Consider the following 26,422-nt stretch of genomic DNA (forward strand, 5'->3'; position numbering starts at 1 on the left):
TTGTCACAGCAAGGGAGGCGACAGGCTGCAGGAGAAAGTGCTGGGGTGGGATGAACAGACTTCCAGGCACGGGGTGGCTCCAGGAAGCCTGACGTGGCTGCAGGGATGAGGGGAGAGCAGGAGGGAGGAGGTGGGGCGGCCGGCACAGACCAGGAAGGCCCCGTGGGCTGATAAAGGCTTTTGCTTTGCTCTGGGATGGGAGCCACTGCAGGGGCGAAGGGGTGACATGATCTGACCCTAGCCTCTAGAGGGTCCCTCTGGCTGCTGCAAGGTGAATGGACCCTAGGGGTCTGAGGGCGGAGTGGGCAGGGGTGACTGCAGTGACCCGCTGAGGGGGACGGTGGCAGGGACCTGCTGGTGGCTGTGGGTGACGGAAAGTGCTCGGATTCTGAATATGTTCTGAAAGTGGGCCTGTCTGGACTTCCAAGTCGGGTGAGAGGAAGAGGGGTCCAGGGGGACTCCAAGGTCACTGGCCCGAGTGAGTGGAAGGACAGACCACCATCCATCAGCTGACACCAGAGGGCGGTGGGCAGGTGGCTCAGGTGGTGCGGGCACAAGGCTGGACTGGGCCACACAAGCATCTTGGGCAACCTGGGTCGGGGCAGGGACAGCTCTTAGGAGTTGGGCCGCACAGGGCTGGGAGGAGCTGGAAAGGGTCGGGCCTTGTTTTGTCAGGAGACAGTTACCCTGTAGCTGCAGAAGGGAAGCAGCTCTTGGTTGCTCGGAGCAAACCAGAGGCCTGAGGTCTGGGCACAGAGAGGGCGGGTGGCCACTGCCTCTCTCTTTTCTGTGTCGTTTTTTTAATTCATCTTTGTCTTTTTCCTTCTTTCTTTTCCTTTCTCTCAATAGCTACTTATTGAGATGTAACTCACATACCACAAGAGCCACCCTTTCAAAATGTAAAACTCAACGTTTTAATACAGTAAGGAGGTTGGGCAGCCACCACCTCTAATTCTAGGTCACGTCTGTCACCCCGAGAAAGAACCCCTGTGCCCATGTGCAGGCGCTTCCCTTCCCTTCCCTCTGCCGTGGGTTTGCCCCTTCTGGACATTTTGTCCAAGTGGCATCACACATTTGCTCTTTTTGACGGCCTCCTTTCACTCAGTGTCCTGTGTTTAAGGTCCCTCGTGTTGTGGCGTTTCAGCGCTTCAAGCCCTTTTGAGGCTGGAGACAGGCGTCTGGTCACCGTCGGCCAGGGAGGGGCCCTGCCTGGGCTGCGCGCTAAGGCCGCGGCGGCCGCGCTCAGGGGCGGGCGGCCTCCAGCGCCGTCACCCCCTTCGGCCCCCACCCCGGGTCGCGGCACATCCCAGCTGCCCCCTGACGCCTCTCTGTGCCGGCGCCGCGGCACCCAGAGCCCGAGGGAGGCGGGCAAGAGCTGGGGAGGCGGCGGCGCTGCGGAGGGAGGGCCGGGCGCCCGGGGCCGGTAAGCGGGCGAGCGCCTCCCGAGGGCCTGGCTGCGGCGGGGCTCCGAGGACGCAGGGGCCGCCGGGTAGGGCGGCTGGGGTGCGGGGCCACCTGGCTGGGGGTGTCACCTGGCACCTGGGGTCCCCGGCCGCGTGAGGACACAACGCCCAGCCCGGGGTGTCCCCGCCTCCGGGACGTTCGGCAACGTCTCCCGGGGAGGGTCCCCCGGACACGGCTCCCAGCGCTGCCATCGGACCCGGGAAGTGTAGCCGCCCAGGCGAGGCTAGTGCCGACAGCGGGGGCGCCACTCCTCGGGGAGGGTTGGGGGTCAGCTGCCGAGGCCCCCAGCCCCGGGGAGCCCGCGCCCCCTCCCGGGTCCTCCGAGTGGCGTCTGGGGAAGGGTCTCCGGCGCTCCCGGAGAAACGCGCAGCGGCGCCCACCCGGGCGTCCCGTCGCAGGGGCGGGGCCGAGCCGGGGGACAGCAGTCCTCCCGGCGGCGACGCCGTGAACGCCAAGCTCGCACCCCTCAGCCCGGCCCCGCCCCGTCCCCCGCGCACGCGGCTCCTTTAAGAACTTGCTGCGCCCGCCCGCCTCCTTTTTCTCGCGCGTCGCCCTCCCAGGCCGCCCCGCCCCTGCCGGGAGCGCGCCTGCGTCACCGCGCAGACCTCGGCCCTGACCCCACGTCCGCGCCTCGGAGGTCAGGGCGAGCCATTGCTTGCCGAGCTCGGCGGCGCGTGACAGGAGGTGGGCGGGGCCTCATCCGGAAGGGGCGGGCTAACTTGAGAGCAGCCGCGTCGCGGCGTAGACGCTATCGTGGCCGGGGCGACCTTCGCCCCCGCGCCGCCCGGGCCAGGGCGAGCCAATGACTGTCGCGATCTGGGTCATGTGACAGGGGGCGGGCCCTTCGCCGGAAGGGTGAGGTGAGGCGAGCGGCCGGGTCGCGCGGTAGGTATCGCGGTCCTGCGCCGCCGGGCAGGGGCGACGGGGCGGGGGCGGGGCCCGGAGGGCGAGCCCTCTCTCGGGGACGACCCCTGCGTCCCCCCCGTGATGCCCCTACCGCACCCCTCCCCAGACGCCCCCTCCTCAGTCCGGCCGCTCCCCGGACTTCAGGACGGGGGCGGAGTCGGCCCTGACAGGGCCGTGGGCAGCCGGGTGCTGGCGTGTGCTCGGGAGAGCGGCTCCCGCCCAGGCCGCCGAGGGTCGGCGACGATAAACGTTACTGTCGGCGGGCGCGACGGGAGAGGCTGCGCCCACCTTCCCGGCCCTTCTTTCCACTGTTGAAGCCGAGCCCTGCAGCCAGCCAGGCGTCCTCGGCGCCCCAGGCTCAGGGCGACCCCGGCCCCTTCCTTCCTGCGCAAGTGCTGCGCGGGCGCCCCGGCCTCCGCCGCACCCGGCCTCCGGGCGGCTCTCCGCGCGCAGGTCGAGTCGCAGCAGCTCGCTCCGGGTGTAGAGGACGCCTTGTGGCCTTTGGATGGATAGTCGTGTTGGCGAGGAAAGAGGGGCGGCGGCGGTCCTGTGGGAAAGCTAATTTAACTAAGTGCAACTTAGACCGTTCTGATCCTTGCCTTACCGCAGTGCGTGGCCAGAGGCGGAGAACAGCCGGGGCTGCAGCCTCTGCCGCGCTGGTGGGGTCGGACCGTAGACCTCCAGAGCTCACGAGCTGTTGTTACTCTTTTCCTGACTTCCACCAAAAACGTCTTGTTGGTCTGATTTGGAACGTCTCCTTGAATGGTTGTATTTCAGCATCGGGGGTCACCTCTCAGAGGCCAGGGAGCGAGGCCCCAGCCTCGCGCCCACACCCCGATGCCCAGCACAGAGTGCAGCCCAGCAAACACTTGCCGATGAAACCCAGGGCCCTGAAGTACTAGGCGGTCATTTAGCGTGTCTGCGTTCCAGGTTTCTACGTATGGATCAGAAACTTTCAGAGTTGGTGGAAGAGCTCACGACTTCAGGAGAGCCCCAAGTGAATCCCGAGAAAATGAAGGAGCTGAAGAAAATTTGCAAGTACGTCATAAGCGTTCACGTTTTAGGTGACGGCTGTCTCAGCAAGCCCGTGACAGCCCTGGGAGACCGTGGGGCTCCCCCGGGGTCCGCCCTCCCCTGCCTGTCCCCACGATCGACCCTTTGCCAGGAGAGAACTAGTAAAGGGACACGCCTGGGACGTCTCCCCAGGGCCCTGCAGCGCCTGGTCGTGTTCTGGGTAGTGGTCCCAGGTGGGGCTGTGTGGCATGCGGGAGAACACAGCAGGGCTGTGGTTGGTGTCTGTTCACTCCCGTGGGGGTGTGTGTGTGTGTGTGTGTGTGTGTGTGTGTGTGTGTGTGTGTCCTTGAGCGCACGTGTGGTACTTATGGATTAGTTACTGTTGGAACAAAGGATGGGAGGAAGGTTAGAGGTCATAGCAGGTGGGCTCTGCAGGACCTGTTTCTCAACACCACCCCTTCTTTTCTCTCACTGCCGAGGGCCTCTCAGTTGCTGGGAACGTAAGCCGAGGGGATTTACTGATCGTTCTTATCCTGTGGTTACGTAGCAGGGAAACTTAAGTGATCCTGTTAGTGATTTACGTTTTGATAGAAAATAGTGGCTCAGATCAGGTTTTGCCGCACGCCCCAGAATCCCCCCAAAGAGCAGGGTGTGTGCAGGGGCGGGGATAGCCGGTAGGAGGAGCAACGAGGGGTCAGGGTGTGCGCCGGCCTGCCAGGGCGGCTCCCAGAGGCCCACAGAGCTTTCTGGGGGTGCTGGGACGTGTGGTCTCTCCTCGGGGTGGGGTCTCTGCTACGCGAGTGCAGGGCCGGCAGGCCTCTACCCGCGGGCCGGCCGGGCGGGGAGTCTTTCAGGCTCCGCAGGTGGTCAGGTCTGCTGTGGGCACTGGGCTGTGGACAGGCGGTCAGCCGCTGAATGAATGAATGGGCCTGGCTGGGTCCCAATAAAACTGGGCACCCACGCTGAATCTCACACGTCAGGAAGTGTTACTCTTTTGACTTGTCTTAAGCAAAAAAAGGAAAAACTGTTCTTGACTTGTGGGCTGTGCAGAAATAGGGGCTGGGTTTGGCCCGCGGGCAGTAGTTCGTCCACTTTGCTCTGGAGGAAGGGCAGAGGGCTGTGGGAGGGCCCGCGTCCCTGCCACCTGTGGGTGCGTCAGGCGCCTGGTGAGGACGGCTGTGTCCTCAGGTCTTCAGAGGAGCAGCTTGGCCGCACCTACCACCTGCTGATGGCCCAGCTGAGCCAGGAGCACGCCGAGGTCCGCCTCTCCGCTTTCCAGGTCCTGGACCAGCTCTTTGCCAGGTCTCACCATTTCAGGATGCTAGTCGTTTCCAACTTCCAGGAGTTCCTGGAGCTCACACTGGGCACCGACCACGAGCGGCCCCTGCCACCGCCCAGAGAGGTGGCACAGAAGCTGAGGCAGGCCGCCACCCGGGCCATCCGCGGCTGGAACGAGAAGTATGGTACAGCCTATAAGAAGCTGGCCCTGGGCTTCCACTTCTTAACGCACAACAAACAGGTAGGCAGGCTCCAAGCTGCACTGCCCTCCCCGCGGGGAGACCTGCCTGGCCCCTGGGGGTACCGAAGGGGGTGGGCCTCAGGGGCTCCCAAGACAGGAGGAGCAGCTTTGGGGGAAGAGCCGCAGCTTGTCCCCACGTGTAGGTAGCGCTGAGCCTTTGGACCTGGTTTGTAGGAAAGATAAAAAAGGAGGAGGAAGATTCAGCTGCTCAGACGCAGCCCTTTTCTGTGCTGGGCTCTGCGCTTGGGCTGTCCCCTGCTTTCAGTGTGAGTTGCTGCCTGGGCTGCCACAGGCTCTGGCCAGCCCGGTGGATGGTACCTACCAGTACCAGTAGCGCCAGCCTCCCCCACGTGCCCGTGCTCCTGGCCTGTGGCTGCTGCCTTTCCTGCCGCTCCCTAGGGGTCCACTCGAGCGTTGTTCTCAGGCCCCTCGGTCCAGCCAGCAGCCTTCCTTCCCACTAATTGGAGCGAGCTTGCTGCCTGCCTGCATGCAGCACACGTGGGGATGGAAGTCTTTTACGTTTTATTTTACTGGGAGACGCCGGTGGTTGTGTTCTTACCGGGGGTTAAACATCGCAGCTGAGCGTGTTGCTGTGTGTGTTAAAACAGCGCGTGTGAACTCGAGACCCGTAGAGCTCATGGTTGTAGCTGGCGAGGCTCCGTCTTCCCTTATACCAGTTTTTGTTTTTTTGAGTTTAGTTATTTTATTTATTCATCTTTAGCTGTGTTGGGTCTTCATTGTCGCGCGCGGGCTTTTCTCTAGTTGGGGCGAGCGGGGGCTACTCTTTGTTGCGGTGCGTGGGCTTCTCACTGCGGTGGCTTCTCTTGCTGCAGAGCATGGGCTCTAGGCTTGCAGGCTTCAGCAGTTGTAGCATGCGGGCTCAGCAGTTGTGGCCTCGCGAGCTCTAGAGCACAGGCTCAGTAGTTGTGACGCACAGGCTTAGTTACTCTGCGGCACGTGGGATCCTCCCAGACCAGGGCTCGAACCCGTGTGCTCTGCATTGGCAGGCAGATTCTTAACGTATGCGCCACCAGGGAAGCCCCCTTAGGCCCGTTTTTGATTCTTGTTTTACTTGGGTTCACGATGGTCAGATCTGATCTTTACCTCGACTTCTCAGGTAGATTTCCAAGATGTGGGCGCTAGGACTCTGGCGGAGAGAAAGCGAGCAGAGGAGAAACAGAAGCGGTTGCACAGAATCTACAAGGAGAGGTCTGAGCAGGCCGCGCGGGAGATGGAAGGTGAGCTGTGGGGAACGGGGTGCCCCAGCGCCCACCGGCTGCCCCTTCCCAGGCAGAGCTCGGGTCTCCGCCCAGCCCTCTGTTCTCCCATCCCAGGGCCTGGTCCCCAACGGAGGGGCGGGGGGGGAGGCAAGTGGGCAGGCTGGCTGGGCGGAGCTGGCTCAGGTTGAGGGCTGGGGGAGGCACTCAGCCACAGACCCCAGCCCTCCCCTCTGGAGGCCGGGCAGCAGGAGGCACCCTGCAGGCCATCCACGCCTCCCCCGCGGCCCCGGCGGTAGTGCTTGAGACGTGCACCCCGCGTGGTCTGCACACCCCATGCGTTTGACGCTCCCCCACCCCCCAGCCGTGGTCTTGCCGGCCTCCTCCCCAGATCCCCACCATTGGCCAGCCCTTCCCGTGAAGGGCAGCCAGGGTGGGAGCACCTGGGGAGGAGGCCTGGCCTTAGGATAGCCGCAGAGCAGGGAGAGGTGGTCGGCCCGGGGGAGATGCCGGGAGGGTGGGGGGCGGCCAGAGCGGGACGGTGGTGGTGTGCCCCCTCGGCTGGCTGCTCTCTTCCAGAAGTACTGCCCACAGAGCCTCTCGCTGGGTGTCCATAGACGCCGCCGGGTGCCGTCGCAGCATGAGTCAGGACTGAGGGTGGTACCCAGGACGTCCTGAAGGACGGCCTTGCCGCGGCCGGCTGGGTGCTCTCTGGAGCAGGGCTCCTGCCTGCCTCTGTGGAGGAAGTGGGGGACGGGGCGGGCGGCTGGTTGCATCCCCACCCTCGACGGCCAAGTCCTGATAGGACCCAGCGAGCCCCGTCTCGTCCTCCCAGAAATGTCCGGGGAGATCCGGAGCTGCCTCATGGAGCTGGAGAGCTGCTTCCGACTGCTGGTGCCCTTTGACCTCGACCCGACCCCAGGGGCTGCCTGGCCCGCCATGGCCGAGGAGGGTGGCAGGGACGAGGAGCAGCCCTGCTGCAGCAAGACCCTGGCCGCCTGCACCCGCCGCCCGGGAGCCGCGGGTGCGGAGGGCCCGCCCGCGGGGGACAGGGACGAGGACAGCGACCCCGAAGGCTTCGTGCGGCGGCACGGGCTGGGCTCCCGCGAGTACACGCTCGAGGTGGAGCTCTCCTCAGGTGCGGGCCCGGCCCAGAGCTTGGGCTTGCTTCCCCCTGTGGGGGCAGGGGTGACTTAGGCTTGTGGGTCCTCATCGCGACACGCAGGCCCGGCGGTGAGGGTGGGCCTGACGCGGAGGTCGGAGGGTGGCTGGGAGAAAGAAGTCATTGAGAAGCAGCTCATCACCGTGTTTGTGACGACACAGGTGGTGACAGGCTGGCCTCACGTGGCTCCTGCTTTCCAGCCACCGGTGGGGCAGGGGCACTGACACCCCGTCCAACCCCATGTGGCCCAGGCCCCTGGGGCGGGGCTGGAGGACAGCTGGGCTGCAGGAGGAGCCCTGCAAGCCCCAAGGAACCGACACCCTCTGGCCGGGGCCATGGAGGCAGGGGCGTGCTGGAGGTTGGGGTGCCTGGCTGAGGCTTGCGGGCATGGCAGAGCTCAGAGGGAGGACCCTGGGGCCCAGGGGCAGGTGCGGCCTCCATCCCGCAAGTAGTGCGGGGAGGGTCTCCCGACCGCCTGGCCTGGAGGGAGGCGTTGGGGTCAGGCTAAATCCATCGTGGCCGAGATCACAAGGCAGTGAGTCTCCTTAGGGAGTCAGGTTTGGGGTCCCGGGTGATGTGTGGCTGGGGCAGGGTGGATGGCAGTGCGGGTGGCCCGTCTGGGGTGCCCGGTGATCTGCCCGGACGGTGGTCACTCTGATGACCTGTGTGCTTGCTGCAGACAGCCTGAAGGTGCACGAGGATGAGGACAACCTGGTCATCATCCACGTGGTCCGGGACACGCTCAGGCTCATCCAGAACAAGTTCTTGCCAGCCGTGTGCTCCTGGGTCCAGGTGGGCCAGGCGTGTGGGCAGAGGGTGCCAGGGCGAGCCCGGGGGAGGGAGGGAGGGTGCCCAGCCTGCTGAGCGCTTCCCCGTCCTCGCAGCTGTTCACCCGCGCAGGGACACGCGGCAGGCACTTGGAGGGTGCTATCGACCTGAAGGCCGAGCTGGAAACCGCCCTGAGGCGATCTCGGGAGCTGGATGTCATGCCCGAGGAGGGCTGCAGGAGGGAGGTGAGTGCCACCGGCCCGTCCGCCCGTGAGGACAGCCAGGGGACCTTCCTCTGATACCAGCTCGGCCTCCTAAGCAAGCAGGCGTCCCTGGGGCCCCAGCGTTGTTCCTTCTCTTTCTCCCTGGGAACCGACTTCCCCGAGCGGGAGCCCTGGACTGAGCACCAGAGGCCACAGCCAGGCCCTCGCCACACGTGGAGGGACTGGGACCGGGTCTTGGCAGAAGGGCGAGGGAGGTGGGCTGGGCAGCGGGCGGAAGGCTCTAGTTGGGGAGGGGGCTCCCAGGGCCCAGGCAGGGATGTGTGGGAGGCGGCCTCGCTGAGACTAGGCTGCCGCCCGGCCCAAGCACCTAGCAGGCCCCTTCCTGTGAACTCGGTAGCAACGTCCAGCCTTGGGCGTTTCTCCCGTCTGTGCACTGGAGCCGAGGGTGGTTGCAGGACACGGAAGACCAGGATGTCTCTTACGCGCAGAGCGGTGTCCCAGCCTAGGGCGGCCAAGTGGGGTGGACGTGGGGACTGGTGCCCGGTTTTGGGAGGGTGCTTAAGGCCCGCCATCTGCTGGGCATACAGCGCCGCCTCCCAGGTGCCACATGGTTCGGGAGCGGGGAGCTGATCTTCGATGGCTGTGTCCCCAGCAAGGCTTGTGGGGCGGGGGCAGGCGTGTGGCCCTGGTCCAGGGGCGCTGGGGACTGGGCAGGGGTAAAACCACTTGCTCCCGGACACCAGGCCCCTGTGCGGTGACCCCGAACCTCAGAGGTGGTGGCGTCCAGGGCCCCTCCCGTGGGCTTGCACCAGGAGCTGGACCTTCGTGCCTGAAAGGGACAGGGAGAGCTGGGTCTTCTGAGGGTGTTCCAGGGGGCCGTGGGGGGCGGGGAGGCGCTACAGCTGGAGGGTGTGTGTGGGGAGAGGTGACAGCCAGAGCTGGACATCGTCAGCCATCAGAGCCAAGAAGCCTTTGGTGAGAATCAGCAAGGAAACAGGCAGCAGAGTGCACTGCGCCCCAGGGGCACCCAGAGCCCGAACCCCACAGGGTTGAGCTGTGGCACCTGAAGGGGGAGGAGGGCGGGGGCAGGGGCAGGTCCCTCTCCCGTTTCCTGAGGAAGCCCTGGGGTGGGGAGAGCGCTGTTCCTTGCTGAGGAAAAGGTCAAGTTTGAAGCTCCTCAGACTTAGAGGGGAGAGTGGCCAGCACCCTGGGCCTGGGTGCCTCATCCTTGCCCCCAGGGGCCCACGGGGATGGGCCCTGCGAGAGTTTCCGGAGCCGAGGGCTGTCGTCTGCCCTCCTCTTTGCGGGTGTGCAGCCCCCGGGGACCGGCAGAGGGCGATCTTGACCTTCTCCCGAGACACGCGGGCACGAGGCCTGGTCGTCAGCTGGGGGCCTGGCCCTGCTTCCGTGCACGCTAGGGCTCTGCTCGGTGCATAACTGAACAGGAAGTAAGTTAGTTCTGTGAATTTTGACCGAGATACTTGTTTCACGATGAGAAAGGGTGTTTTCTGGGCCCGGGGGAGGAATTGGTCTGGTCTGCATCCTCTCAGGCCTGGGGGGGCGTGTTTCTGAGCCTCAGCGGACTCCTGGCGCGGTGTCAGGGTGGAAGGCCGGGCTGAGAGCAGTGAGGGGTGTGGGGATCAGGGGTTGACACCGTGTGCCCCCTTCACAGGCACCTGAGGCCGCCTTTCCCTCACCGTGTCTGGTGGGGCTGGGGCAGCTCCCCCCTTTTCCGAGCAGCAGGCATCCTGGAGCAGCCAGGGCTTTGGGGGAGAGCCTCAAGGAGAGACCAGGCAGCACAGTCTGGTCCCTCCGGGTCGGGGGCCAGCCTGCACTTCCCTGGCCGGCAAGACTCAGAGCCCAGAACTGGTAGCAGAACCTTCCGGATGTCTTGACGTGGCTCCCTTGAGAGCCACTAGGTGAGGCCAGCTGCTGGGAGCGAGCCCTGAACGGCCCACTGCGTCTGGTTCCAGCTGGAACATCAACGCATCCTTGACGGTGGCCGGGCAGCCCCAAAGCCCGGGAGGCACGTGGCGGCACGGTCAGGTCGGAGTGCACTCCGTGCAGGGAGGCGGCTGAGGGCACGAGCTGGGGTGGCCAGGGTCTGTCGGGGTGGGCGCGTGGTCGGGTGTGGGAGTGGCGCTGCCTTGTCAGGCTCTTCCAGGAGTTGATTCCAGAGGCCCTGAATCCTCGGAGAGCGTGCTGGCTGGTTCACTAGCGGTGGCGCGGGCCTGCTGATGGGGTGATTGGGGCTGGGCCGCTGAGTGGCAGCGCCCGCTCGCTCGGGTAGCCTGCTTCCCAGAATAGGCAGGCTGTGGTATCTGCGCACCTGTGCCCGCGCCGCGCGGCCCAGTGGCGATTAGAATCACGGCCCAGTCTTTCTCGCTCACTCTTTTCACGTAAAATGTCCGGGGCTTAAATCCTTTGCCTGGTGTTTACCCACTTAGCATGCGCTGAGCTGGGAGCGTGTAGTTAAATATTTGAGAATTTTAACAAACGTGGAAGAGACCGAAGCTGTTGTGACGGTCGTGCTGAAGCTTAGGCGATGGCTTCGACCGTGGAAAGTGGGTCGTGCAGGGGCTTCTCCTGGGCCGCCTAACTGCAGCCAGGCCAAGGGCCTTTTTTTCAGATTTCCTGTTTCAGTCTGTGTGTTGCTGTATTGTTTCCCTTTTGACGTAGACGTTCTGTCTTTAAAGAATACTTAAGCCAGCTTAAATACGTTTCAACGTTTGTTTTATAGAGCATCTGTCCCAGTTCCTTGTGGAAGCGGGCCGGGGAAAAATCTTAACTAGATAGATACGGAGCATCGTTTGGTAGATTTAGTTTCCGGTTCTGCTGCTAGAGGAGAGGTCTAGTAATCCGTGGCTGCTACATCTGTTAAGCTGATAAAAATCCTTCGGAAACTTCCAAATTGCCTGCTGTTTAACTGCGCAGCTACGATCGCCACTTAACTTTGTATTGTGTAATTAACAAAATATTAACCTTCCCCCAGCCAGTAAGTCAGAAATAAATAATTCCAAGTATCAGCCTGTTGAAGCTGTGGACAGTGTGGGCGTCTGCTCAGTTGTCGGGTTCCTCGCTTCCACGGCTGGAATGCCCGCACGGATGCTCTCGTTCTCACCCCTTGGTGGTCTGAGGTGGCAGCCACAGGCTTTTAACTCAGACACACTCCCTCTCATTGCAAAAGTGGAGATCGCTCCTCTTAACTCTGGGTGAGGTTTTCTTCCTGTTGGTCGCCCAGGCGGGTGCGCGGGCCGAGGCCAGGCTGCTGTCACGGCTGTTCTGTGCGCTGGAGGCGAGGCGTTTCTCTGCTGCCGGAGCTGAGTGCTGGCTTCCTGTAGGTGAAAAGGAAGGAGCAGGGAACAAGGGGAGTGAAATGTTGACCGTGTCGGGCGCCCCAGGGAAGCAAGGGAACTAAATCAGCTGGCAGTCAGGACCTTGTGTTCGTCAGGGCCAGTAAACAACCTTCCTGGTGACGCGGCTTCTCCATCACCACCACCACCGTGCCAAAGGCTGCTGTGTGAGGGCTGGAGCCGGGGGAGGGGGCTGCACACGTGCTCGCGAGGACGGGGACCAGGAGCGTGTTAGCTGCTGGGGGGGCGGGGCCAGCCGTCTCCCCCACAGCCCCTGGGCCCTCCCTGCCCTGCAGCCCATCCTCCCCGGCACCCTCCAGGGTGGCCGCTCTCTTCCAAACACTTTTCACGTGTGGTCCCGTTAATTCCAAAGTCAGCCCTGTGAGGTCGATTCCATTTTCACCGTCCTCTCACGGATGGGAAGACTGAGTCTAGGCGGAGCCGCATGGGTCTTCTGGCCAAGGCAAGGCGGCACAGCAAGCGCCTCGCTCTTGCTAGGAGGTCGCGCCGAGGGAGGAGAGCGCCGCTCATCTGCATGCAGAACAGGCCCAGGCCACCCGGCCTCGGTTGGAAATGGACGCCAGGCATTCGGTGGCCTCCCTGCGCACCCCCGGAGGCTGGCTGAGGTGCTGGGGCAGCTCCCAGGGCTCGGCCGCGTGGGGGCGGGTGAGAAAGGGACAGTCGGTCTGGTGGCTCTCAGGCCCCCGTGCGGGAGGTGAGCACGTGCTCCACGCCCCGTCCGCCTCCTGTTCCGCGGGCCCGTGGTGGTCACTGCGTGTCCTCTGCCCTCTGAGGTGCGTCCGGGCAGTGGAGATGCGCGTGAGATATTGGCCTGGCTGGGCAATTTGCACTGCGTCCAGGGAGGGCATTAGCATATAAATAGCAGATGTGATGACGGCCATCACAGCTGAGCACGTTTAATTTTTAGTTTGTAAGATGGAATGGGGTTTTCAATGCGTTCCCATCAAGCCGCGGAGACAAACGCCGCTCGGAGCTCACTTGTCTGACGAGGCCTTACATCATCTTTTTTAAAAAGGAAACAGACACACATGAAACTGAACAAAAGTGATTTCTTGGGTGAAAAGTAATGGACATGGCGCCCCGAGTTAATTAGATCGCACAAAATTTATTTAATGGTCCAGCTGTATCTCGGGTGTGCCTTGGGCGGGCAGACCTGGGAGGTAGCTCTTCCCATCCTTCTCAAGTAATTAGCAGCCCGCTGCCCTAGTTCTGTAAACAGATTACGTTGTATATCTTAGCTGTTTTTATTGCTTGTTTAATTATGATCGGGGAGCCTCATTTTTCTAAATCCTTTTAACTGTGGGCGAGAATCAATTTGTGTGAAACCAGAGGAAAGCCCAGGGCGTCCTCCACACCTCCCTGCGGCCTTGGGAGGGTTCAGCTTGGGGCCTGGCCCTCACCCAGACGGTTGACCACAGGGCTCGGACCGCCTGCCTGGGCCTCCGAGGCCCTGGGGCTTGACCTGTTAGGGAGGGTGGGCGCTCCCCTGGGGGCGGTGGCCTGGCATGGCCTCCTGGCCCCCGGACGAGGGCGGGCTGCTTTCTCAAGCATGTCTGGTGGTCTTTCTTCCCAATTGGGAAGCTCAGCTCCCAGCAAACTGCTCTTGAGAACCACTGGCGAGTCTGGCCCCATTTTGAAGGCCACCCACCCTCAACCGATTCCTCCCTAGGGCGTGACCTCCTCCTAGGATCCTCGGGCCTCCCCTCACCCGTGCTCTGCCCGTAGTGCCTCTACCCGCACCCAGTGTGGCGTCTGACCTGATATGTGACCTTTAGCCTTGAGGGGAGGTTGCCAGCGCGACTGCCTGGGACCCCTGGGCTGGCCCCTCGAGCACAGGTGGTTGCTTTCTCGTGGGCCTCAGTGTCTCCAGCCATGTGCTTTCCGGAGGCCTGGAGAGGACTGTCCAGCCTGCGGGCAGGGGTCCCTTCCTCTGAACAGGCCCTTGGCCCCAGGTGTTCCAGCCGCAGGGATTGTGCCTTGGGACATGTGCACTGCTGTTCTCCCATGAGGGTAGCGTGCCCAGAGCCGGATGCAGAAGGTCCCGCTGTGTGCTCAGGACAGCAGAGCCCAGCCCAGCCCGTATGAACTAGAACTCGAGAATGGGTTCATTCAAGCTTGAGTTCAGTATCAGCAGCGAAGCCCCTGCTTCCTTCCGCAGGGCCGTGGTTTGAGGGCCACCCCAGCTGCTAAGGGGTTTAGGACGCGAGCGTGGCAGCGATGGCCAAGGTAGGTCTCGTACGAGGGCCCGGGGCCGCTCACAGCAGAGCTGTGCCCGAGGATCTGGCCGGGGGCCCTAAGGAGGCAGCTCTCGAGGGCCAGACGGTCTTCCTGGGTGCGGTACGGCCTCATGGCCTCGTCAGTGAGACTTCAAGAACAGAGGGAGCCAGGCTTTAGTGTTTAATCATGGGGACAAACAACTTTAGTTGGGGAGAAAGAAGGTATAATTCCTAATAGTTAGCTAAGCGGCTAATTATTTTTTAGGAAATGAAAATTTAATAAAAGTTCCCGGTGAAATTCAAGGGTGTGAGCAGTAAGCCTAGTATTGTATGAAAATGAGCCCCGTATTTAAAGTCTGGCACCACGTGCTATGCATTGTGGCACTCGGTCCACATCTATCTTTTAGAAAATTAAAACACATAAATTCTGTTTAGTGTTTGATACGCACTGCGCTAGCCGGGACCGTAATGCCCTAAAACCTTGGGCTGCTTTCCACCTTTCATAAATTCCTGGGCAGATTCTATACAAAAATAATTTTCAGGTCCGCGGCTCATTGTTATTCAAACGTGATTGATCGTCGTCATTTGCTCAGCTCTGGAGTTAAGTGCCCCTGTCATTTCCAAAGAGTATAATTGGGACGTTTCACAGGTCAGCGGCGGAGACAGGCTTCCCTTTTGATCAGTGTTAGACCGATAACAAAAATTACAGTTTCCAATGATTAATGTCTCCGTGCTTCCCAGACGCACGCCGCGGGTTGTGTCCAAGCTCAGTGCATTTGCATCTGATTAGGCCTCGCGGGCAGCTCCTCCGTGGATTCCGGGTCCACGGGGCGTGGGGCATCCCGGGCCTGGCAGTGCCAAGGGCAGCGGCCTGGCTGGCCTCCTGCCCTGGGGGTCGGCGGGCCGGGCCCTCCGTCCTTCTTCCGGCGTGCCTGTGTGCCCCTGAGGCGTTGCTGTCAAGATGGGCTCTGGAGGGGAGGGCAAGCCTGATGGATGCAACCATTGGTTGCTGTCACCCCGATAGCAGGCTACCTCTCTGGACGTTTCCTTCGGGTGGGCCTGAGAGGCTGGAGGCAGGCAGCGCCCCCCGAGTGTTTCAGGATGGCGCTGGCAGCGGGGCCGGGCTTCTGGGCGCCTTCCTGCCGTGACCCTCTCAAGAAGGACAGGCCCCCACGCCCTGTCCTGGAGTGCGGGGGGCCGTTGAGGATGGGTGAGGGAGAAGGGGAGCAGGAAGCTGCTCTGGCCTTGGAGGGGCTATGCCTCCGAGTCTGCGCGCCATGGGCTGCCAGCACCTCGTCCATGCTGCACGTGGCCCCAGCACATTGGCACGTGTGCGAGGCCGTCGGCCGGCCGGTGGAGGAGCGCGTGCAGCTCGTGTGGTTTAGGGACGGGAGCGGACCTCCAATGCGGCCGTCACGGTCGACAGTAAACCCCAACCTGGAGAAAGTCCACAGAAGCAGGACTGGGGCTGTCCGGGTCTCTGCCTGTGCTGTCCACTCACAGGTCTGGGGGTGTGTCCACAGGCGGCAGCCCCGCGGGACGAGGATGAGGACGACGAGGACTTCGTGGAGGTCCCGGAGAAGGAGGGCTATGAGGCCTGCGTCCCTGAGCACCTGCAGCCTGAGTGTGGTGAGTGGCCAGGTTGGGAACGGGAGGAGGTCCCGCCCCGGACGCTGCCCTTCAGGGCAGACCTCACGTCCGGCCTGGGGCCCGCCGAGCAGGGAGCTGGCCGTGGTAGGCACTCCGAGTCTGTGCCACCTGGTCCTGAGGTTCACTGCGTCCCTGCCCGTCGACCCTGCGGAGCTGCCTTCATTGAAAACCATGTGATTCTCGTTTCCTGATTGGGGTGCTCACTGGCCTGGGCCCCTCCCCGAGGTCCACCCCGGGTTCCCGCAGTCCACTTGGTGGGCAGGCCCTGCTGCCAGTTCCTGTGGGTGCGGCCAGGCTGTCCACACACAGAGGCCCCTGACCCACCCCACAGGCCCATGCTGACCACCCCCCCGCCCTGCAGCTTCAGGCCTCACCACGGTGAGGGGCAGCCCTGCTGGGGGTCATAGAAGTCTCAGCCGTCGGGAGCGAGTCCAGGGTTGGAAGGGCACCCTCAGAGCAGAGAGCGCCTCCTGGGCTTGGGGGAGGGTGTTGGGGGCACGCGGTGTGGTTACCGTGGCGGTAGGGCCCTTTGGGCTGGGAGGGAGTCGGGGGGGACGCCACTGCCTCGGTGGGTGGGGGGCAACCACCCCACATTCTCTGGGCTCCCTTGCTGCCCAGTCTCCGTTTCTCAGGGGCGTCACAGGTCAGGCGGTGCCCTCCTTCCCGTTGATGGAGTCGCAGCCTGACGTCTGGCCCAGGAGCAATGACACACCTTGAGAAGGCGTGCTACCCGCGCGACCTGTCTTTCCCGTGTAGCATTCTTTTCTTTTCCAAAAAGTCTCCAAAAGCCTCTTCTGCACAGGAGGCATCTTTTGTCCAGAGGAAGCTAATAAAACCAAGATCACATGTGGGTTTGTGGCGACGTGGACAAGTTGATTTGAATCAGAGCGTGTGAGATGAGATGTGAATTTGTTAGTTTAGATGCTCAGGCAGTTGGAGTGTGAGGGCATGACCCGTTAGGCGTGTCACACCAAGTTACCACACCAGCTTCACAGCCCTCCAGTGTTTGGGTCCTGCCGTCTGCGCCACGTGACCCTCCCTGGGTGCCCTAGGGTGCAGCCTCCACCTGCCTCCTGCCCTCCCGGCCACCGCCCCGCCCTCCGTCCCGGCTGCCCCAACCGCGCCATCCCAGCAGTGGGGTTCCTCTGACCACTGGGCCACTCCCCGTGCCCTCTGTTCTGCCTCGTCCTCCAGGTGCCTGGCCCGCCCCCCACGAGGCCTCGTCCCACACCCGTGAGGCTGCCAGGGGTGCTGGAGGCCCTGGGGTGCCATGACTGCCCTCCTAGGTCTCCCCTGGCTGCCCCGCCTCAAGGGAGCTCCAGCCCCGCCAGGAGGCTCCCAGGTCGCCAGGCACCACTGTGGGTGACCACCTCCAGGTGTCGCCGACCCACCGCTTGTCTTCCCAGCGGGGCCCCAGGTGTGACAGAGCGGAGCTGAGCCATCCCCTGATTGTTCGTGGGCCGGGCAGCCTGGGAGCCCTCGCACGACAGGACCTGCTGAGCTCCGGGTCTGTCCTGCGGCAGTGGGGGGGCTGGGTGCTGTCCCCCCGTTCCCTGGAGGGGTCTGGTGCCTGGTCTGGAGCGCAGAGCTCGGGGCCACGAGGCCCCTGCAGGAAGTGCTGGGTGTGCCAGTTCATAACTGTAGTTGATAGTCCGTCACGGGTTTTTCAATTAAACTCAGGTGACTGCAGTAGATTCCGTCTAAATCCACAGCTGAGGAGACGGGTGCCCGTTTTCTTTCTCATTTCTTTCTCTGAATTTTCACTGAGGGGCTTTTATCTTGCCGTTAATCCTCCCATTTCTGTCAGGACGTAATCTCTTTCTCAAATTTACATTTTAATTACAAGGCCAGCTGAACTAGGTAAAATCAATAGTGTCAGGCGCGCAGCCGCCCTCCACGCGGAGCCCTGCCCCTCCATTTCCTGCCATCGATCCCGCCCGCCCCATGTGCTCTAGCGCTGCAGGCACGGAGGGGCCCCGGGTCAGTTTAAACCAGCCCGGGGGTTTGGGCATTCTCATGCCTCTTCCTCAGAGCCGCCGAGGGAGCAGATTTGAGCTGAGTCTGTGTTTGAGGCAGACGCCCCTGTGCAGGTGGGTGGGGCTGGCGGGGTTCGCCGTGACCTGTGGCCTCTGGTCTCCCCAAAAGCACAGCACCCGGGGCCGGGGGACACGTCTGCTTTTAGGACTTTTACCTTGAAAGTGTGTCAGGGAGGTTGATTTTCTACAGCAGTGTGGGAACGGTAGTGTTGTTTTAGTGCTGTGAGTGTTTACTCTGCTTCAGCACGCTCACCCATCTTTTTAATGGTTTAAAACAACACATCAATGAAAAATATATTTCATTCCTGTAACTCTTAGGAGTTCTCGTATCGATCTTTGGGTTGCGATTGTAGCCACCTACATGAGTGCCACAGCGGCCACTTACCAGTCCCGCCTCCCCATGTGTGCGCATGCCCGTGTCGGGGTCTGCACCAGCTGGTAACTCTGCATTGTCGGTGCCCGAGTGGGGGCATCTGGAAGGCTTTGTGACTGGACCCGGGCTGTGTTGGTGACGGGGCCGGGTCCCCGCCGGCCTTCCGAGAGCACCCAGGCCTCAGGGCTCAGGGTGCTGCCGGGTGACCAAGGTGGACCCTGCCACGCCAAGTGGCTCTGCCCCACGTCCTCCACTGTCAGCCACAGGCACCTGAGAAGCAGGGGTGGACCCCGTACTCTCAGAGCCGTGCGCAAACTCGGAGGGCGTCTGGAGCAGCCAGGGAAGGCAGTTTTTCGTGAAGGGCCTGGGGTAAACGGTTTCGGATTTGTGGGCAGTATGAGGCCTCTGTCGCAGCTACTCACCTGCTATCATCTACAAAAGCACTGGACAGCATTCCGGCCGTGCACGCGGGGAGGCCACGTGCAGACACCGGGAGGACCTGGCCGTGAGGTCCGCCCGCCCTGCTGCAGAGAGCCCGGAGCTGATGGTGGCCTGAGCCAGCCTTCCCAGCCCGTCCTTTTCGCCTTTCTCCCCTCCCACCCCCTCCCACTTCCCCTTCCTCCCCCAGGAAGTACTTCCCCTGGCGCCCAGCGCTCAGTGCTGTGTCGTTTCCTTTCTGGTTTCTCACTCTAAGCGGGGGATGTTCTCGAGCCCGTGCACGTGGATGGAGGGATGGAGACGCGCCATCAGGAAGGCCAGGCTCGTGGCGTCGCGGGCAGCGCTTCGCGTCGGTGTCGGTGTTGCTCTGCTCCCGTGGCGGCCCTTTGGCCCCTGGAGCTGCCTGCCTGGCTGTCTTGTCAGTTTTCCACGTGTCCTGGGAAGGACTTCTCAGACGTGAGGCCCCAGGGTGTCTGTCGTAGAAGGCATGGCCTCACTGACCCTTCGTCCACCCCCACTGGCCAGGGTCGGGCCGGAACTGCCAGGGCGCTCCTGAGGCAGAGCCGTTCGCGTCCGTTACGCCTTCACACACTCCTCTTATGTAGCTTTTTGACGTAGAACCCAGTTTCTTTGTGGTGACGTCGGCTCAGCTTCCCTCTAGTTCCCATTGGCACAGCGAGCGTCTTTTCATCCTTTTGTTTTTTTTTTTTCTTTTCTTTTCTTCTTAGTCTCTGTTAACCTTTTGTTTTAAGGGGTTCTCGTCAAAGTGGGAAATTGCTGCTTGTTTTTCACGTCGTCAGTGTGTCTTTTCGGTGACTTGAGTCCGTTGAGTTGCCGCCGTGTTCTCAGCTGGGGCTGCCAGTGTGCTGCGCATCTGTTTGCCAGCCTTCCTCTTCAGTTTGCTGTTGTTGCTACTGTTTTGGTTTTTTCTTTTCCCTACCTTTTATTTGCTGGGTAAACCTTTTTTCTGCGGGTTTTGAAAGCGTTCATCCAGTATAAATAAAACGATACGAGTATTTTCGCTTCTGATGGTGACGCCCGCTCGGGAGAGTTGCACTCACACTTCCCCTCGCCATGCACCTCCCAGCACGTCCCTGTCCCCACGGCCTGCACAGGATGGGGGACATGCTGGCTCCCGCTCGCTCAGGCCCCCCAGCCCGGCACATTGGGTCGTCCAGGTACCAACTTACTTCTGATGGTTGTGGGTACTCAGGTTTCGGGGGAGGCGGGAGTGAATCTTACGAAGTCATTTCTTGGCCTTTTCTCCCCATGTCCCGCAGACCCTCCTGAACCTCCAGGTGAGGCTGTGTCCTTCACCTGCATGTTGAAACCTAGCGTAGCTGGGTATAAAATTCCGAGTTTGATTTTTTCCCCAGACCTTACACTCACTGTTGTTTGAAAGACACTGGTGCCTGTGGGATGCTTATGGTTTCCGAAGGAAAGCTTCTCAGACCATTGTGTTTATCTCTCGCATTCCTAAACATCCTTGTAAGTGACTTGCACGTTCTTCCTTTCGTCTCCTTCCTGACACTCAGTGAGCCCCTCGGTCTTGCTCTTGCTCTGATTCCAGGAAGATCGGGCTTTTTATTTCATCCACTCCAGTTATCTTTCCTCTTTCTGGGGTCCAGTCATGAGGAAGTTGATGCCTGTGTGAATGCCCTTCACGTCTCTGACCAGAGAGAGCTGCCCATGGGTGTGCAGCCGCCCTGCTGTCCTTCATCCCGGCCTGGAGTCGTCCTCTCCTCTGCTTGCCCGCTGTCTTCGTCTTCCTGTCTCCCTCTTTGTGGGGCCCTGGTGGGTCTCCAGCTCCTCTTTCTTTCTCACCTTCCAGATATTTTGTTTCTTGTTCACCTCTTTCTTGGCAGTGGTTCCCTGTCTGGAGGAGAGTTTGGGGAGGGAGGCGCTGCCCTCGCTCTCGGGATGGAGTGCCTCTGAGGTCCTAACCCACACCCTGCCCCGTGCCTCCTGGGCAGCCCCTGGCCCAGGTGCCCAACTGGGAGGGGCTGGCAGGGGTCAGGGACAGCCCGGGAATCGGCACAGTTGGGCCAGTGGGGCCCAGTAGTGTCAGAGAAGCTGCCCTCCCCCTGCCCTGGGGACCTGGGCACGGACCCTGGCCTGCAGAGGTGGCCCGGTGGCCTTGCTGCTGAGATGCTGGCATTGGGGCCTCATCTGGCTGGCAGGGCAGGTGCTGTGCTGATGGAGGGTTCGGCGCCCTCACACGTGCTGTGCTGTCACCGTGGGATGGGGACGCGGCGCCCTCCAGGGGTCTGTCCGGGGTCATGGGGATGGTGGCCAAGAGCAGATACGTCTCTGTCGCAGGGCCGGAGAAAGACCCGGCCACGCCGGCCTCGCAGGCGAGGAAGAGGACGCGGAGCAGTGAGGAGGCCTGCGACCCCACCTCTGCGGCTGCCCAGCTGCACTGGCTCCAGCGCCACTTGCCCCCGGCCTCACCCCCGAGCCCCAGGTGATGCCGACACCCACCCCTGCCCAGGCAGCCCCACATGTGCACCCCCGGCCAGGCAAGCACCTGCCAATATCTGTACTGGGGCGGGGGCTGCAGGGGCCGGGGGTCCTCAGCACTGGTGTGTAGGCCAGGCCATGGGAGTGGGCCAGGGCTCTGGGGTTCAAGGAGTCAGGCGTCAGGACACCCCTGGGCCCACCGTGAGGACCGCAGATCTGAGGCCAGCTCCCAGTGTGGTCTTGGGGTGGCCAGCCTTTTCGTAGGGCTTCAGTGGCTGCCCTGGGTTCCAGGCCCGAGGTGGCAAAGGTCGCAGCCCAGGTGTGTGACCGGGAGCTCCGGGGGATGCGGAGAGGCAGGTGGCCGAGGCCGGCTCCCGGCGGCACAGCACTGACGACTCCTCTGCTGTCTCCAGGGTGCCGCTGGGTCCAGAGGAGGCCAAGAAGCTGGCGGCAGAGCGGGCCCGGGCACCTGTCGTGCCCTTCGGGGTGGACTTGTGCTACTGGGGCCGAGAGGAGCCGATGGCTGGGAAGATCCTCAAGTGAGCGCGGGCGTCCCGTGGGTCCTGTGGGCACCCATTCTGCCCCCGGCCTGGGCGCAGGGCCCGGCTCTGCCGCGCAGGCCCTCACGCGTCCCGCCAAGCGCAGCTCTCGGGCCCTCGTAGGCATGGTGCCTACCCGGGGTCGTACAGCCCCGCCCAGAGGCCTGTGGACCTCCTTTGAACCTCCTTGTTCCTCCCTGGGGGGACGTTCCCTGTTGTCTGCCCTGATGGTTGGGCATCATGGCAGACAGCATGAGGCTTGTCTGCCTAGGACTGCTCCAGGCTCTCTGCTCAGGCCCTCGTCATGACCGCCCTCTGGTCCTCTGACTCGGATCTCCGCGGGCCCGGCCTGGGGCTCCGCAGAGAGTTTCTGGGAAGCCGCCCCCGTTGCTGCGCTGGACGCTTTCTCTCCGGAGTGGGCGTGGGCGTGGGCGTGGGGGTGGGCGGATCTGTCCTCTGTTAACCTCCGTCAGGGAGCCCCTGCCCCGGGTCCAGGCCAGGCTAGGGAGGCGGGCCACCGGGGTGGGGTGCCTGGCGGTGCCCCCACCGTACTCAGCGTCTCTACTCGTCCCGAATGGGCTCACAAGCCCAGGGGTGCCCCCTGCTCAGCCGCCCAGGCCGGCCTTGCTGCGGGTGCTGTGGTGGCCACCCCGTGACGGCGCTGAGCGTCTGGTCCGTGTGCAGGTCCGACTCGGAGCACCGCTTCTGGAAGCCCCGCGAGGTGGACGCGGAAGTAGAGAGTGCCGCTGTCTCTGAGTCTCTCCGGAGCCGCCAGATCACCTTTGCGGGGCGATTTGAGCCCGTGCAGCACCGGTGCCGTGCCCCCCGGCCCGACGGCCGGCTCTGCGAGCGCCAAGACCGCCTGAAGGTGAGGAGGGTGGGCGGCTGGGCAGTGGGGTGGCCACCTCGGCCAGGCCAGGATGGGGCCGGAGGGGGCGCTGGGCTCCAGGCTGCTGGTGCCAGGACCTTCCCCTGGGTGGGTGGTCTGACACGCGGGCACAGGGCTGGGTTGCTCTGCCCTGGCTCCTGTGTCCCTGCCCACGTGTGTCTCCTGAGCACGCTCTGTGCTGGGCCGGGGGTCCACGGAGGCGGCACTGTGCGCCAGGCGGGGCTTTGGCCAGACTGACACCAGATCTCCATCCGCTGCCTGGCTGTGTCGCGGCTGCGCCCGAGGGCCCCTCCTTTGAGGGGTGTGTGAGCAGAGGGTGGTGTGGACCGGCCGGCCCCGGGAGCCGTGAAGGTAGGGATGGCCAGTGGCCCGCTCCCGCCTCAGAATTGCTCCGTTCTCTGCCTCAGTGCCCTTTCCACGGGAAGATCATCCCGAGAGATGACACGGGACGGCCCCTCCATCCGGAGGACAGGGCCCGCGAGCAGAAGCAGAAGCAGAAGCAGCAGCTGCAGAGGCCGGGGGGGCACCCAGGTAGGTCCGGGGGACAGGGTAGCGGCAGCCACAGCGTGGGGGGGCGCCCTGGACCCTGGCAGCCGACAGGGTGGCCCGTGTTTGCCACGTGTGGTCGCCTGCCGCCTCCCACTCAGTCATAACTGGCAAGCGTGGCCGGGACACGCTGTCCTCGGGGCCAGCAGAGCACTGAGCACCAGCCTGGCCGCGTTTCACGCGGCTCCTGACGGGCGCCGTGGACACGCCCACGGCCGGAAACCACCTTGTCATCGTTGGTTTGGGTTCTGGGTTCTTAAGCCTGTTTTTAAGCAAATGGAAAAACCAAGGCATGAAAAGTTAATTGGCTGAGCCCCGAGCTGCCTCCAGGACGCCAGCTGCCCCCCTCCGTCACCTGCTGTCTTGCAGAGCCGTGCACGAGGGGCCGGGCAGGAGGGCTGCGGTGTGTGCGGTGTGTGATTTGCGTGCACGTGGACTGTGTGTGCGCGTGTGTGGGCAGAAGGTGAGGGTCCTGCCCGGTGGTCCCAGGCATCCTTGCTGAGCCTCTGAGCCTGGAGCGCTCTCTTGGGGTCCTACTCAGGGCCCCCATTTTCCGGCCTGTAGGCCTGTTGCCAAAGCCACCGAGACGCTGTTCTCCGCCGTTCGGGGAGCTCATGTCATCCTGGCACGTGAGCCGGCGCTGTGTTCTGGCACGAGCCGCGGGGTGGCGGCTGCCTGGCCCCCAGAGGCCCCTGAACAGCCGGGCAGGATGGTGACCCGCAGAAGCGGCGTCCTGGGCAGGGCAGCACCCGAGCACACTTGGGGTGGGGGTGGTGGGCCCAACGGTGCGGCCCTGACCGGTGTCGACATCCCGTGGTTTGTCAGATCTGGGCTGGGGTCTGGAGGCCGTCCCGCCTTGGGCCCCTTTCCTTAAAAGAAAGGCCAGGCCCACAGCGCAGAGCCCCGAGGCAGAAGGCGGCTGTGTCTGTAGGGGTGGTGCTAGTGTGGGTTTCAGCTGGGCCGTGTGTCCTCTTTCGCAGGGTTTTTCCCTTTGTCACGAGAGACAAATGTTAGATTTCGGCCTCACACCCAGGGTTGGCGCCTGGAGCCCTGGAGGGCGGCGCGGAGGGGCCCTGACCCATTAATCCGCAGGCGAGGCCTTCCCTGGTGGCCCACTCGGGAGCAAATTAAGTGCCTATTTTTGTGTCAGCCCTGAAGAGTATCGGGTTCTGCAGCCCTCGGTGACTTGTTAACAACAGGTATCAGGCCGGGGCCGCGGGCCCGCGCTGGCCAGTCAGATGTGAAATAGCATCTCTTTACTAACTACAGTATCGATCCCCGCCTCCCTCACACGCCGGGCAGTTTTCTTTTCCCGGCGCTAACCTCGGTGACAATGCGCGCGGAGCTCCAGGGCCCATCAGCGCACAGGACGGCCGCGGCCTGGCTCTTATTGATTTTTTTCAAAGGCTTTTAAATTGCTCCTTCATTTTACTGAGATGCTCATTCCGTCTCTACTGGGTGCCGGCGTTTTTCCGTTGTGTTTAAACAATTGCTCCATTCACCGGGTTCCTAAACTGTGACGCCTTCTCGTTCTGGGAGATAAACTGTTTGGACAGTTTTCCTTAATCTTGGATTAATCGTTCCTGTATCTGGATTGGGCCGCCCCATATTCCTTCACTTCAAAAATCAACTCGGGGAGGCCTCGCTATCTGTCTGGGCGCGTGGCTTCTCCCCCCACTGGACGTGCCCTGCCTGCCACCCGGCCCCTCTGCCGCAGCCCCCCATGGGGCTCTTGTTTGCCTGGTGGGCGCCATCGGGGTTTGGGGTGTCCAGCCCCCTTCTGCCAGCCAGGGCCTGGGTCCGTAGGTCTGGGCACGTTGGGGAGCTGTGCTGTCACACTCCTGACCAGGGTGGCCTTCCCGAGCCTGCATCTCAGGGACCTGCACGCGACCCAGCCCTGCCCCCGACCCAGCGGACGGAGACCGAGGCAGAAGTCGCTGCCAGGGCAGTGGTGGGTGGAGTTGGGACGCGGGCCTCTGACTCCGATGCCTGGGCCTGCTGCGTTGGGAGCCCCCCATTTAGACAGTTAACGTTTCCCGTCTTGGCGAACAGGCACACTCACCTGTCTCTGTTGCAGCCGGGTCTGGTGAGACTAGGCCTTGGGGCTGGGTGACGGTTGTTTCCCCGCGGAGCACCATCTTCTGACCCGAAGGGCCTGGGCCGTGGCGGGAGGAGCAGGGCCGCCTGCCTGAACCGACACCCTCATCGCTGGGGCCTGGGGCCAAGTTCTCTTTGGACCAGTAAAGAGGCCGTGGCCACCCTGCTGTGCACACCCTCTGGCCAGCACACGGGTCCGGAGGCCACGCCTGGGTTCTGGCGGGGCACCGTCAGCCTGGAGGCGGAAGCAGCCTGCGCGTGGCACTGCCCCTGGCCACCGGCCTCGGTTGCCTTCCTGCCTCAGGGGCCAGTGGAGGCGCCCACCTTGGCCTACGGGGACTTGCGCCCACTCCTTGGGCAGCTGGTGGCCCTCCCTGCCCCCGTGTCAGGGAGGGCCTGGGGCTCGGGTGAGGTCGGTGCCGGGAGTTTTCTGCAGTGTCGGGTGTGTTTGCAGCCTGGCAGGACCCTGAGCTCATGAGGGACGTGGAGGCAGCCACTGGGGTGCATCTTGGCTCATCCAGGCCCGGTGGGAAGGGCAGGCGGCGGCGGTCCGGCCTCACCGACCTCAAGCGGCAGGCGGACACAGCGCGTGCACGCATCGCCAAGAAGGTCTTCGCCAAGTAAGAGCTCCTCGCGGGGTCCCGCACTCCGCCCCAGGCCCGGTGTCGCTGGTGGTGAGAGTGGAGAAGGCCGCCAGCCCGCGCCCCCACCGCCCGCCCCCCACCCCGCCGCTCTGGCGGCCAGAGGCGCTCCTTGCGGCGCTGCTAGGTGCCCTAGAAGGCACGAGGGTGTCTGCGCCCAGACCCCATGGGCGCCGTCCACCCTGGGCAGAGGAGGCGGCGCCAGGGCCCTGCCCAAGTCGGGTGAGCAGGAGGGCAGCTTCCTGAGCACCCCGCGGAATGCCCACGGCTCCTCACCGCCAGCCTGCCTTTGCGTCTGCATCCAGGGGAGGGCTCGGCCCCCGGGCTCCGGGCACGAGGCTGGCTCCCCGTGGCTCAGCCAGGGGGGGTGGTGCCGTGGGTGCTGGCGCCCGGAGGAGCGGGGCCCGGGGGCGTCCTCCGAGGGGCTGGGAGCTGTGGCCGGAGCCTCTGTGATCTGTGAGGGAGGTCGTGCCTGATCCCTGGAGTGGTGCCCGTGTCTGGGCCTCCTCGCTGCCAGGCCCCAGCGGCTTCCTCCCAGGCAGAGGCGCTACCTCGTCACGGCAGCCAGGCTGGCCGTGAGACGTGTGTTCCTCGCCGGATGTCGAGCTCTGTGCACAGTGGGGTGAAAGCAAGCTGGGCTGAGTGGATCCAGCGTGTCTTGACCGCCTCTGCCCACACGCTGCTTCCTGCTCGGTTGCTGGGCAGGCTGCGCCCTCGTTCTGGGGTGCACCCTGGTGCTGGCAGAATTGGGGATCCTGGGAGCAGCCTTCAGGGCTCAGGGAGCGACGGGAGAGGTGCCAGGACGCGGCCAAGGCCATGTTCGGGGGCAGAGCCATTCACTGTGGTGTCCGGCTGTGGACGGGGAAGCTCTAGCTATTTCCGAGCTGTG

The 26,422-nt window shown here is 63.2% G+C and overlaps 1 protein-coding gene across 7 annotated transcripts in view; it reads left to right on the forward strand.

Moving 5' to 3' along the window:
* Nucleotides 1-921: 921 nt before the first annotated feature.
* UVSSA (UV stimulated scaffold protein A) overlaps nt 922-26,422 on the forward strand; it is a 32,548-nt gene continuing 7,047 nt past the window's right edge. Inside the window, exons 1-14 of one of the 7 annotated variants that reach the window (XM_073804737.1) lie at nt 925-1,423; nt 3,301-3,408; nt 4,573-4,903; nt 6,021-6,141; nt 6,956-7,258; nt 7,962-8,074; nt 8,167-8,295; nt 13,807-13,874; nt 15,388-15,493; nt 20,681-20,880; nt 21,235-21,360; nt 22,045-22,228; nt 22,657-22,780; nt 25,347-25,512. In XM_073804737.1, the coding sequence (XP_073660838.1) occupies nt 996-1,423; nt 3,301-3,408; nt 4,573-4,903; nt 6,021-6,141; nt 6,956-7,258; nt 7,962-8,074; nt 8,167-8,295; nt 13,807-13,874; nt 15,388-15,493; nt 20,681-20,880; nt 21,235-21,360; nt 22,045-22,228; nt 22,657-22,780; nt 25,347-25,512 (2,507 nt within the window). In that variant the 5' untranslated portion in view covers nt 925-995. Of the gene's footprint in view, nt 1,424-2,194; nt 2,350-3,300; nt 4,904-6,020; nt 6,142-6,955; nt 7,259-7,961; nt 8,075-8,166; nt 8,296-13,806; nt 13,875-15,387; nt 15,494-16,146; nt 16,365-20,680; nt 20,881-21,234; nt 21,361-22,044; nt 22,229-22,656; nt 22,781-25,346; nt 25,513-26,422 lie in introns of those variants that run through there. The other 6 variants (XM_073804739.1, XM_073804740.1, XM_073804738.1 and 3 more) reach the window with 6 other exon arrangements.

Source organism: Tursiops truncatus, chromosome 5 (assembly GCF_011762595.2).
Source record: "Tursiops truncatus isolate mTurTru1 chromosome 5, mTurTru1.mat.Y, whole genome shotgun sequence".
NCBI lineage: Eukaryota > Metazoa > Chordata > Mammalia > Artiodactyla > Delphinidae > Tursiops > Tursiops truncatus.